Source organism: Cucurbita pepo, chromosome 9, assembly GCF_057944985.1.
Source record: "Cucurbita pepo subsp. pepo isolate OVF chromosome 9, ASM5794498v1, whole genome shotgun sequence".
NCBI lineage: Eukaryota > Viridiplantae > Streptophyta > Magnoliopsida > Cucurbitales > Cucurbitaceae > Cucurbita > Cucurbita pepo.
This window is the reverse complement of record NC_141806.1, coordinates 1,261,742-1,275,462: the sequence shown is the minus strand read 5'-3', so window position 1 is coordinate 1,275,462 and position 13,721 is coordinate 1,261,742. Positions and strand designations below refer to the sequence as shown.

The window sequence follows — 13,721 nt, the reverse complement described above, 5'->3', positions numbered from 1 at the left end:
ACAAATTCTCAAATCACGAACTTAACGGAATTTTTGATTCTTCAAAAACCAACCCAACCCTAACCGTACCCAACTTTTATCGTTTGAGTTTGATAGTCCAGATTGTTTAGATTAGATTATCTAATTCAACCGCTCATAAACCCTAATTGGAGAAGAGCTTTTGGGTTGATTGGATGTTGCTTATCTGTGGATGTCAAGAGCTTGGGTGACATGTTTTGGTTGATGTCCTACACACTGTCGCCCCACAAGACACAAAGAAGTGTGCCCATTGGACCTTCCTTATAGGTGCAATGAAGAAAGAAAGGCTTGATGTACCATCAAATCTAGCTTAAATTTGAAGGGTTATAAGATGGGGAAGAAGAAAAGGATTGGGTGATGGGGAATTCATGGCCATGGAAGGTGGTCTTATAAATGCATGGTGGAGAATGAAAGAAAGCAACAAAACGTGGTTAGAACAGGACATCAATCTGTCCAACATTGTTCGAGGAGTTTGGGTTTGGGAGGAAACTGTTGGATGTGGTGGGACTATGAACACTTTTGAATCATACAAGCTTTGAATTTGGGTTTGGTTTATGTTATTTGTTGAATCAACATGGATTTAGAAATGGGTAAGTAGCGTTCGATTTGATAAGTTTTTGTTTGTTTGATTCGTTCGAATCGAACAAAGTTGAGCTATTCTGGACTTAGCGATGGAGTGTACCTCGAACTCGAAAATTCATTATTGGACAAAAGTCAGGTCTCACCCCTTGCATTCTCCCTCACCCTTGCCCACATTCCTTGCCCTCGCTATGCAGACACAATGCGAGATCCCATATCGATTGGAGAGGGAAACAAAGCATTCCTTCTTCATAAGGGTGTGAAAATCTCTCCCTAGTAAACATGTTTTAAAACCATGAGGTCGACAATATCTACTAGTAGTGGACTTGGGCTGTTACAAGTAGTATCAGAGCTAGAAAGTATACCAGCGAGGACACTGGGCTCTCATGGGAGATGGATTGTGACCAGCGAGGACGCTGGGCTCTCATGGGAGGTGGATTGTGAGATCCCACAACGGTTGGACAGGAGAATGAAGCATTACCCATAAGGGTGTGGAAATCTCTCCCTAGTAGATGTGCTTTAAATCCGTGAGGCTGATGATGATACGTAACAGGAAAAAACAGACAACATCTACTAGCAGTAGGTTTGAACGGTTACACGCAACTCCTCACCCTTACCAACAACTCGACAACCCAACTCGAAAATAGAGAGTTAGGTTGGATTGAGTTGTGAAACAATTTCGGGTTATTTGGATTACCAACCCAACCTATCGAAATTTTGAGTTGTGAAATCGAAATGTTTCAAAAATACCGTTCATGCCCTTTGCCGCTCCCATCCAAACTTCATTTCATTTCGATAGAACATTTCTTTATATAAACATAAGTCTTTTTTTTTTTATTTCATTTAGGTGATTGTTTGGGAGTTTGCTTCATGATGAGTAGTTTTCATTTGATGGGGAACCTTCAAAAACTCCCCTTTCATGATACTTCATCACAAGATCTCAACTTGCCAATTGGTCCAAACCCTTTTAACTCACTACCACCTTTCCTTTCATAGTATGGACCAATGTTTCTTAATGATTTATCAATTTTTGTTCAAACTTTGATGGGTGACTCAAGTTTCTACATTTTTCTAATACGTCGTTGCTAACGATCGAATGATTGTTATTGTCAACTCTCTTTCTTCAAAGTTTCTTTTCCGCCTTCGAGTTTTGAGGTGCAGATCGAATCTTATCGTCTTTTTGGTCAAGTTATATAGAAAAATTACGATTAAGGGTAAGAGGTTGATGGTTTACTATGACCCGTGTTCAATCTCAATCATATGGTTTGAGTCAACTTTAAATAAATAAAAACTTTATGGGTTCGGTTGGTTCATGAGTTATTCTATCGATGTCAGCTCACGGTTTTAAAATGCGTCGTTAGGGAGAGGTTTCCATACCCTTATAAGAAATGATTTCTTTCCATTTTCAACCGACGTGAGATCTCACAATCCACATCCCCTTGGAGGTCCAGCGTTCTCCCCTCTTCAACCGATATGGGATCTCACAATCCACCTCCCTTGGGGGTCGAGCGTCCACGATGGCATACCGCCCCGTATCTGACTCTGATACCCTTTGTAATAGCCCAAACCTACCACTAGTAAATATTGTCTGCTTTGGCCCATTACATATCGTCGTCAGTTTCACGATTTTAAAACGCGTCTATTAGGGAGAGGTTTCCACACTCTTATAAGAAATGATTTCTTTCCATTTCCAACCGATGTAGGATCTCACAGTCCACCCCCCTTGGAGGTCTAGCGTCCTCCCCTGTCCAACCGATATGGGATCTCACAATCCACCCCCCTTGGAGGCCGAGCGTCCTCGCTAACACAATCCACCCCCCTTTGTAATAGCTCAAGCTCACCACTAGTAAATATTATCCGTTTTGGCTCGTTACATATAGTCATCAGCCTCATGATTCTAAAACGCGTCCGTTAAGAAGAGATTTCTACACTCTTACAAGCAATGTGTCATTCCCCTCTCCCATTGACGTGGGCTCTCGTAATATATTTATTCTCGATGTGTTTTAAAAATAAATCTTGTGTTTTCAAAATGCAAATATTTATTATGTAATTCTAAGTTTTTTTCTCTATGGATATAAAATTATTGCTGATTGGTTTATAAAGATAAGATATCTATTGAAGTTCCATCCCCACATCACAATTATTCCATCCTCAAATAATTTGCATTTTCCCTAATTCCAACACAGTAATTCCCTCTATCCATATATAATTCCCTCTCCCCTCATCACCATATTCAACAAATTTCTCTCCCACTCTCTCCCAAAACCTCTCCGCCCAAATTCCCCCTCAAACCATGTCCGCCGCCACCCACCTCTCCGGCAACCCAGCTAAGATCTTCCACAAACCACCACACCGGCGGAACGATTCCACCGAGCTCGACGTCTTCGAAGCCGCCCGCTACTTCTCCGGAAGCAACGAACTCGCTTACACCAACACTTCATCATTCACTCACAAGATCATCAGAGAGGATAACAGCAGCCGGAGAGGCGGACGAATGAGCCTCGACTTGCCGTTAAGAACCAATGCAGCTCCACAGCCGCCGTACACGGCGGAGAAGCCACCAATCAAAGAGAAAAAACACCGGCAACAACCCACCTCCCCGGCTGGTCGGCTTGCTAATTTCCTCAATTCCCTCTTCAACCAATCAGCTTCTCAAAAGAAAAAGAAACCCAAAAATGGCATGAAAAACGATGAATTTCATCACGAAATTGGAGCAAGAAAGAGAAGAAGCAGTTTAAGTTCGCTAATTGATTCAAAATCATCTTCGAACATCTCAGCTCCCAACAAAAATTACAAGGAAATCAGAAACCTTTTGGATCAGACACGACCACCTTCCAAGAATCTCGGAAATGTTCAGCAAAATTCTGATCTCCCGACCAGAAAAATCAAAGATGTCGACGATGATGCTCGAAGTGATTCAAGTTCCGATCTTTTTGAGCTAAGAATCTACGACTTCAATTGATGAATATGCCATATGAATCTCTACAATAATATGATATTGTCCATTTTGTGCATAAATTCTCATTGTTTTTGCTTTTAATTTATCCAAATTGCTTCATATCAAAAATTGATTAGTAACATACTCGATCAAACGGGTGATTTTCTCGCCTACTACAAATCCCATACTACCCCATAAACTTAAAATTCATAATCCCAATTGCTACGGGAATACCGTTTAATTTACCTGTACCTGTTTCAATAGCCTCAGTTAATCCTATCTCTATTCGATAAGAATCAATACGATCTTTATAAGGTCCCAAATACCTGGATCAATCTGAACTACTCATTTTTAAATGGTGTCGACACGGTTCACAAATATTCATAATTTTCGCATTAAACCCACAAATGCCTGTATTTTTACTTATAAAGAGGTAAAATAATTTCATCTCGTCTAATTCTTTTAAAAATCTCTTTTTTCTAATTATTGGGATGAAATTTCTCCGGAACACATTAATGAAATGATTAATCTCTAGAAACCTTAAATTGGATTATGTTATTGAAACTAAAAGGCACTTTTTGTTTAGTTAATGAAAATCAGTGTTCATTAATCATGATTATTGTGATCTTAATCCAATAAAATGTTTTTATTTGACTATATAATAATGTTTTTTTTTAATCCACATTATTTAATTATTGGGGAAAAAAAAACAAAGTGGGGAACTGATAAGGTTGGGGGGCAAACGTTGTCGTTTTATGAAGAAGAGAGATCCAAAGAGATAAACTGTCTGGTTGACAAATGGAATTTAAGGGTTCTTTCAAAGGTTAAATGATGATGTTGGAGCAAAGTTGTATCCTATTGATCATAGCACTTTATCTTTAAATATTGTTTATATTAATTATTATTTTTTTTAATATTTCATTTCATTATTATTTTTTTATTGAATCGTATTTAATTTTTGAGTTTTATAAAATAAATGGCTAATAAAGTCATTTATTTATTTAATATTTTTTAAAATTTACAAATTTTAATATCTTATAAAAAAATTTCAATTAAATATCTGAATTTTTAAAAAATTTAATATATCATGAAACTATCATATAACAAATATAAAATTAAAAATTTTAGGAGTTTTGGCGTTGAATTAGTAAAACCTACTAACATGAACAATTAAACGGCGCCGTTTGGTGAACCTGAAAAGTCCAAAAGTCCGCCGACATCAATTTCATTGTCGTTATGGGTTGGGAGTCGCAGCCACGTGGATTGGGAGTGTCGTTTCATTGCCAACCCCTTCCAATTGGGATCGTTTTTTTTATTTTTGTTTATTATATGAATATCCAACGGCTCATATTATTGGGCTTCAGGTAAAGCCCAATTTTATAAACAGCCCAACTCTCTCCAACCGAGGTTTAGTTCCATGTAACAGCTGTCCTCGCTCGCACACGCTCCGCCTCTTGCTCTGATACCATTTATAACAATTCAAGCCTATTGCTAGCAGAGTCCGTTTTGGCCCATTGATTATCGTTGTTAGTCTCAAAGTTATAAAACGTGTCTATTATGAAGAGATTTCAACACTTTTATAAGGAATGTTTCGTTCTCCTTTCCCATCGACGTGGGATCCACATTCCATGTCTCTTTCAAATGAGGTAGAATTTGGCCAAGCATGATTGTTTCTATTGTGATCTAGTTCGAGATATCGCTCTCTATCTAATTTGTCCTACTCGAGTTCTTACATTGATGTAGTGTTCTGTCCAACACTCTTCGATACTTATAATAAGCATACAGTGGTGTCAAACGAGTTCGAGGGTTAGGGTTGCACATGAGATCTTTCCTCTCTCAATAATCAAATGCCCCCTCAACTCAACATTCGAGCTTCAAGAGGTATTTCTTACCTCTTCGAGAAACATGGACACAAACGATCGTGGATGGTCGTGAACCTATGGACTTGCCTTACCTCGACAAATGCAATATAGGTTTTATACTATCAATTCATACATGTCTCATTGTCAACAACACGAGCATAACTCAATTGATTTAGGCGTACACCTTCAACTAAAAAGCTAGATATTCGAATCGTCACTCTCCACATATTCAACACGAAAAAAATTCTCGAAGTCCGATCGAAAATATTAGCATTGATCATGATATTAGAAATTACAACTCTTATAGCTGTTAATCCACAGCCAACAAAGTTCATTAATGAAAAAAAAAAAAAAAAAAAAAAAAAAAAAGAAAACAACACCAAGCAAGACATGAAATTGGAGAAGACATCGAGACACAAACATGGCCAATCTTAAACTTTATGAAACCCTAGACATCCACTTGATTTGCCCTAAACCCTTTTCATTCCTGCAAAATCGACAACCCTAAGAACCATAAGTCTCAGACAGCTAAAACAGTTAAGTTAACAACGTTTTCTTACATTGTCGTGAGTCCCAGAAGCCGACCCATCAGCTGAATTTGGAATGTATCGAGCCCACTGTCGTGACAACATTAATTCAAGCAGTTAATATGATTCAAATGTAAGAAACATGCAACAAAAAAAAGGGTTTGATTACGTTCTTGGCTGCTGCACTGAATGCTTCTCGATGTGGGATTTCTGGGTTGGCAGCTTTGATTCGTTGAATCTCCTCTCTAACAAACCCATATGGTAAAGTTTCAATTTTTTTGTAAAAAAAAGTGGTAAAATTTCTGACTTTTTTGATTAATTAAATAACTTTTCTTACTTCATGAAACGATTGTATGCAGATGGCAGCCTGTGTTTCTTCTCAGGGGCTGCAAAAACATGCAAATCAGAGGTACGTTAAATTTAATTTTAACAGTCTAAACTCATCGCTAGTAGATATTGTCGTTTTTGTGCTTCCCCTCAAGGTTTTAAAACACGTCTATTAGGGATTAGGAAGAGATTTCCACACCCATGTAAGGAATGATTCGTTCCTCTCTCCAACCGACGTAGGATCTCATAATCCACCCCCCTTGGAGGCCCAACGTTCTTGCTAGCACACCGCCCGGTGTCTAACTCTGATATCGTTTGTAATAACTTAAGCCCACCGCTAGCATATATTGTCATCTTTGTACTTTCCCTTGAGGCTTTGAAACGCGTCTACCAGAGAGAGGTTTCCACACCCATACAAAAAATGCTTCGTTCCCCTCTCCAACTGATATGGGACCTCACAATCCATCCCCTTAGAGCCAAACGTCCTCGCTAGCACACTGCCCAGTGTCTGACTCTGATACCATTCGTAATGGCCCAAGTTCACTGCTAGCAGATATTGTCCTCTTTAGGTTTTCCCTTCCTGACTTCCTCTCAAGATTTTAAAAAGCGTCTACTACTACGGAGAGATTTCTACCTTCTTAATATAAGAAATATTTTGTTTCCCTCTACAACCGACGTGGGATCTCACATTAATTCTCTATCGTAATAGAACAGTGCAAACATACGTTTCACAACAAAATTTGCAGAAGGGGACTCATTAGCCATTGACGACGACGACGACGACGATGTCGATGCCCCCTTTCGGATATCATTGGAGAAGCCAACCTGAGACTGCTTGTTTGAAAAAATAATCTTTTAGCCATTGAAAAAAAAAACCTTATGAATTCACTGTCACGGTAATTATTACAAAATTCACCTGAAAACTGAGAGGATGATCAATACATTGGCCTTGTAAAGGAGGTCTTGTGCTCAAAAAGGAGAGATTACTACAATGACCACATTTCACTGTCACTGTATCCAACAAACGTCTGCATGGAATTCCAACCTACCAAATCCAACAAAAAACAAAGAAAAAAAAAAAAAAAAACGTCAAAGAATCCGAACAAATTTACCCAAATTCAACGTTAAATTCCCAACACAAAACAATCTAAACGTGAATTTTAGCTGTCAACTCGGAGAAGTTAAGGACAGAAAGAAATTTACTATTCTTAGTTCACAAATCAACCTTGTTTTTACCATTACAATCAATTATGATCAAAAGGGTATCAAAGGAATCATATGAACTGTCGTTTCATGAACAAAAAAATAGGAGAGTAATAATTTTGGACGTAGAATTCAGTAAAATCAAGAGGGTTTTACCGCAAGAACAGTGTTGCAAAAGTTGCATTTGACATAGCAGAGATGGTCAGAAGGTTGGACCAAATCCATGGAAGATTTGTCTTCGGAGCTCATTAAGTGTTGTTGTCTGAAAGGGAAGGGAAGAAGAAGAAGGTGAAGAGGAAAATTGGGGGAGGAAGGGTTTGAGAGAGTGGGGCAGAGTGTTGTTAGGGTTAGGGTTTTTGAAATGATTAAGAAGAAGGCGAATAAAGGAGAAATGTTGGAATGGAGTCAAAAAGCAAATCTAGTGTTACCATACTCAGCATCGTACCTGCACTGCACTTTTGCAGACCCATCACCTCCACCAGACAAACCCTAAACAAAAATTCACAACCAACAAGAAAAAAACAAGACCCTTTTTTCATAAAATCATTCAATTTACCTAACCCTTTTTAAGTTTTTAGGTTTAGTGATCACTTAGTGTCCCGTGTTTGAGCTCGTGTAAAGTACGAGCGGGTTCTCGTGTTTGAAAGAGATGGTGTTCTATATGGAAGCTTAATCTCATGACTTACGTTGAGGCTTTCGACTCCTAGAACCGTCCCTGAGAGGAGAACGGGTATTCATATTTCATTAGATGGTCATAAGCAAATTGAAAGCTAAACAGTGACAATTTTAAGAATTTCCGAGGGAAAAAGTAATATGTGGAAGCAACATAATTTCAAGTAATATCGTTATAGTTCATATACTAAACTTAAGTTTTAGGTTTAGTGATGACTTATAGTCCTGTGCTTAAACTCGTGTAAAGTATGAGCGGGTTCTGGTGCTTGAAATGGACGGTGGTTCGTACGGAAACCTAATCCGATGACTCAAGAAGACTTCCTCCTCACTCTCATGGACGTTGAGGCTTTTGAGTACTCCAACCGTCTCTTGTTTCAAGGAGAGGAGAACGAGTATTCACGTTTCATTGGATGGTCATAGGCAAATTGAAAGCTGAACCGTGATAATTCTAAGGATTTCCAGGGGGGGAATAGATACGTGGAAGCTTCAACATAATTTCAAGTAATATCGGTATAATTCATATACCTAACTTAAGTTTTCAGGTTTAGTGATGACTTAGTCCCGTGCTTAAGTTTTCAGTTTTTGTGCTTGAAAGGGAAAGTGTTCTGTACGAAAGCCTAATCTAATGACTTAAGAAGACTTCCTCCCCTCTCTCGTGTACGTCGAGGCTTTTGACTCCTCAAACCGTCCCTTGTTTCAAAGAGAGGAGAACGGGTATTCACTGATAATAACGGTAGAATTCATGAACCGGGTCTCGTGCTAATTTACAATTAAGGTTCACTAAGCTATATCTACACAATTATATTTGAAGAAATGAAAAGTTAAAAAAGGACGGTTTTGATCGACATATCATGTTTTAAAAGATATAGCAATAGATGTGAAAATAGAAGAGATATATGAAAAGAAATGGAGTGGGACCAAAGGATGAAGAAGAAGTTGAATGAAGTGAAAAGATGGTGAAGAGAATAAGTGGGTCTGTGGTGCAATGGCTCCTTTTGTGGGTGCAATGCTAAAGAAGGAAACTTGAAAAAGAAAAGGGCTAAAAGCACTTGTCAACATCGTCTCAAGCCACTTCTAGGCAGCCGGGAGAGCGAGAGGCATTGCATTTAATGAAACGTCCATTCCTGCTTGCCTAACTTGGCACCCATCCCATTCCTCTGCTTCATATCACCACCTTTCTATGCTTGTATAAATGTACTTGGCCTTGGCATTGGCATTGGCATTGGCCTTGGCGCTGCCCTTGGCATTGGCATTGGCATTGGCATTGGCCTTGGCGCTGCCCTTGGCCTTGGCTGCTGCCTGATGCGGCCTGATGCCTGTGTGTTTGGTTTGCCCCACGAGATTCCGTTTATCATCCCACTTCGTGAAGGCTCTTCTTGGTTGTGTTTTTTAACGTTTTTGGACAAAACCCACACTAAATCTATTGTCACCTCAACTTTTGTACCCATATTGGGAATCTTTTGATTTGACATTGGTTGCTATGGGATGTTGGGACGACTTTTGGGTTCGACGTGTAATATCGTTTCTAATCGTTTTTAGGGTAAAAATTGATATCGAGCCTTTTGGAGTTTGTATTGGTTAAACCCTAATTTTATGTTCGTTACAACTCGTTTGAGAATGGTTTAGTATACATGAGAGAAACGTAATTGCAACCGTTAAATCTTTGTATTAATCTTAAACTAGTGTATTTTGTTTGTTATAGTCTATTTGAAATCTCTATTCTCTGTCTTTTTCATCCCGTACCTGTACTATACGTCAGGAAATCTTGATCTCTCTTCGTGACGTAATATAGAAATCTAACTGTTTCTCTCGACATTTGTCTTTGAAGTCGTTGATTTCATATCGAGAAGTGGTTTGCGTTCCTCCCTCTCCCCCCACAAGGTACATTTTGTGCTTCTTGGTCGTTATAACTATCTAAAAGGACACTCGAAACTGGAAAGGAGCACGGCCTAAAGTAAAGTGTTCTTTTCCCATGTCTTCCAGCATTCTTCCCGATGGATTTTTTTTTAGGAGGGCCCATTCTTTTCTAATGAGAAGATTTTCGTTCTGTATTGATGACATATCATCTCAAAACTTTTAAAAGTAAATTAATTTGTGTCCCTAAAAACCAAAACTTTGGTCGAGTTGTAATAAATTTTCTTAAGTTTATCAATTTAGACTATACATTTGACAATCGTCCATGCATGTATCAATTATGATATGTGACTTTTATCTTTTATTTAGTGAGACAGTTTATCAGCTCTTTCGGCTCATAGTAGCAATATGAAAAGCAGAATCCTCATCCTGAGTCAAGTCTGCATTGCCACACGGATCGACATTGGCCAAACCAAGAACTCCCATATTTTCTTTAACGAAAGCAGATTTAAGAGTTTCGACAAAACCAACCATGAACATACGCAGTTCCCTCACGATATGTCCTCCCAGCTCCCGAACGTCTTTCTATGAATCAAGGGCATCATACCAATTAATAAAGGTGGAGGGAGACATATGAGTATGAGAAAGAAAGAGAGTTGAGACGGGGACGAATCCCAAACCGTTGAAATCAAATTCAAGTCGCAACAAAGAGACATAGCAGCACAAGTATTTTCGCCTGTCACGTGGGTGACTAGGTTTTTTTATTTAATTATTTTATCAATTAAGTTTTATTTTTCCTTCCCTTTTCCAAAAACGCGCTCAATGTGGAGAAATGAGGGGGGAAATATGAATCCATATATAAAGGATCTACAATTAAAATTCTCACCCTTCATGATCGATCCGTCTATGTCTTTGCTAAAGATTCTAATGAGCCAAAGCCCTATTCGAACCGCTGATTTCAATCGCAGCATCGCGTTCTTGTCTCTCCTCTCCATGTCGATCGATGAGAAAGCAGCGGAGACGCTTTAGAGTTTGATTTTCTTTTACCCTGCATCTTTCGATTTAGTTACGATGATAGATTTAATGTATTACGGTGGTTTGTTCTTGTGTTTCTCTTCCCTATGAGAGATCTAATCGCTGCATGTTTTTAATTTGTTGTTCTATCTTCAATTATACTGTATGTGATGCATATTGGTTGCGTGAATTTGTTCTGTTTGGAACTCTGTTTTTACTCTCTGACACGGTCGCCTGGCCATTTTGAATGGCAATTTCTTTTCCCGATGTGATCGATATAACCATAGAAATCTGCTTGAGAACACGCAATAATTGAGATTCAAGTTAGAGTCGGAAGGGATGTCCTGATGCCATTTAAAGTTACAACTATCACAGTAACACTTTTTGAACAATTTTATTCCTTCACTTCTCTATTTAACATATTATAAGTATGCAGAAGTAACTATCTGGTTAGATTTTGTTAACATCAAGGCAGTAGTTTGCTAAGGTTGTGATTAGTTTATGAGCTAATCTTGAAAGTACGAAGGTATTGGCCTATATTATTGAAGTGTGTTGTGAGGTGAAGTTGGTCTTCGTCACGACAAATATAATTTTGGTTGGATAATCATGAAATGTTGGTGTCAACTTATGTGCACTGCAACAAATATCAAAGGACAATCGCCGTAGTGTACAAACATTTGGATACTTCATATCCTAGGTAGATGACAATCATACAACTTTTTTGACCTGTTATGGTATCTAGCTTTACAGTTTGCCTCTTCAGCCACCAAGCTAATTCATTATGATTCATGTCAAATGTACTGAAGCGCATATGATCAATTGGATTAAGAACTAGCTTTATGAGAAACATTCAATGATTCCATGAAATGAACATTGAGATCTTTGTGAACGAGCAATATATTTTATGGTGAAATTAATGCCTCAGATGGCATAAGAATCATTATACGTCTTGGAAGATAGATTATTACTAGCCATATTTGGAATTCAAAGTATCCAGTTCATAAGAAACCAGACAAAAAAAGGAAAAAAAACACCTCGAGTTATTGGATGCAAGATGGACCCTATTCTTTGGAGGAGATGACACAGGATATGTAATTCAAAGGTGAGCCAATATGATGCTTAATCCAAGATTGTATGTTCATTGTTGTGAAAGTGGAGAATCAAGGTCAATTGTGCATGCCCTTTTAGTCTTTTCTGTCTGAACACCCTCTCTGGAAAGAGTTGTATGAACTGGGTTTGCTAATGCTACTGAGGATAATATCAAGCACTTATCTATGGGCACGGGGTTAGAAAACATGGCGGAAATTTCTTGTTCAATGGAGTTAAGGATTTGCTAGGGAGCTTTGGTTAGATCCCCAATACAAGATAGAGGAAAGGAAAAAGGTGGAATTGTGGGCCTTGCCAACATTTGTAGCTTAGTTTTGGTCACTATTCTGTAATTAATTTTTCTTGGTGCAATTTCTTATGAGCTCCGTTGGCTGGGGACTTTTTCTTTTTTTTTTTTTTTTTTTTTTTTTTTTTTTTTTTTTTTTTTTTTTTTCTTTCTTTCTTTCTTTCTTTTTTTCTTTCTTTCTACTCATCCAAATCAGATTCTGATGTTTCAGATAACTGGTGACTAATTGATGACTATCAGATAAATTTATTGGGAACTTTGAACCTAACTCTACTTGTCAATTACCATCCAAGATTTTGGAAGGTAAATCAAGCATGTGAGAAAAGCTTCAATCATGCTGGATTTTGCAAAGCTAAAGATCTTTCTAGGACCCTTATAAAATTTCACAAATAAAGATAACTTAGGATGAATAACTCTTAAATCGAACTTGGAATTTACGATGGTCACTCTTAGATCCCAAGACGACTCACTCCAAAATTAGTTTGATCAAGACTAATCCAATAAATCAGTTTTACTTCAAACCTAAAGCAAGGTTTGAAAAAACATAACACCCATAAGGTTTCAAGAAAACACAACATTTTTGTATTTCACCATAATTTTTAAACTTGAATATTACCTGCTTTTAAATAGGCCAAAAAGATAATTCAAACATAACAATAATTCAACTACCAATAAAACCTATTAAATGAAAATCGAAGAAAATAAGACATGACATAAATAGTTTAAATGGTAGTTCAATTACCAAATACAATTAGATCTATAGCTAATTGAACACCTGTTCACTGAGAGATTTTGTTTCAGCCATATATCCCTTAGGCGATCGAGCCATGTCATGCTGTCGCATATTAGATTTATTTAGATTGGAATAAGGAGGGAACAGAATTTAAACCAAGGGAAAAAATGGAGGAATCTTCTCTTTCACAAGGAAAATATAATCCAAAACTGGATTTGGCTTTTCGTTTCGTAGGCCAAGTAAATGCCTCAAACTATTCTTTACAAAAAAAACAGCTTTGCCCCCTCCAACATGTAACATTGAGTAAAAGAACAAACAATGGAGAAGCTAGAAAAGTCATCACATGTTTCAAAAAATACAAGGTACACTAATGTACAAGCCTCGAACAGAAGTGTATGCCTGGCAAAGCTTATAATTGCTGCCAGTTCAGCTTTTTGCCTTAGCCATCCTCTTCGCGTACCACTTGCTCTTGTCCACGATCAGAACCAACTCATTGAATAATAAAAATTTCATATTTAAGTGTTTTAAAGCCTTAAATTACAATTTTGAGCTAAGACAACTTTGAACTAACTCAAATATAGTTTGATTGATTAACACATAT

The 13,721-nt window shown here is 37.8% G+C and overlaps 2 protein-coding genes across 2 annotated transcripts; one reads left to right on the top strand and one right to left on the bottom strand.

Moving 5' to 3' along the window:
- Positions 1-2,811: 2,811 nt before the first annotated feature.
- LOC111801989 (uncharacterized) lies at positions 2,812-3,637 on the top strand. Its single transcript, XM_023686245.2, has one exon. It carries the CDS (start codon positions 2,891-2,893, stop codon positions 3,557-3,559), a length of 669 nt encoding a protein of 222 aa, XP_023542013.2. The 5' UTR covers positions 2,812-2,890; the 3' UTR covers positions 3,560-3,637.
- Positions 3,638-5,641: 2,004 nt separating this feature from the next.
- CRC (Plant-specific transcription factor YABBY family protein) lies at positions 5,642-7,840 on the bottom strand. The gene is made up of 7 exons (XM_023687062.2): positions 7,611-7,840; positions 7,168-7,296; positions 6,977-7,082; positions 6,262-6,310; positions 6,094-6,169; positions 5,958-6,014; positions 5,642-5,884 (listed from the first exon to the last, which is right to left on the bottom strand). The coding sequence occupies exons 1-7, from the start codon at positions 7,701-7,703 to the stop codon at positions 5,879-5,881; spliced, it is 516 nt and encodes a 171-aa protein (XP_023542830.2). The 5' UTR covers positions 7,704-7,840; the 3' UTR covers positions 5,642-5,878.
- Between the last annotated feature and the right edge of the window lie 5,881 nt (positions 7,841-13,721).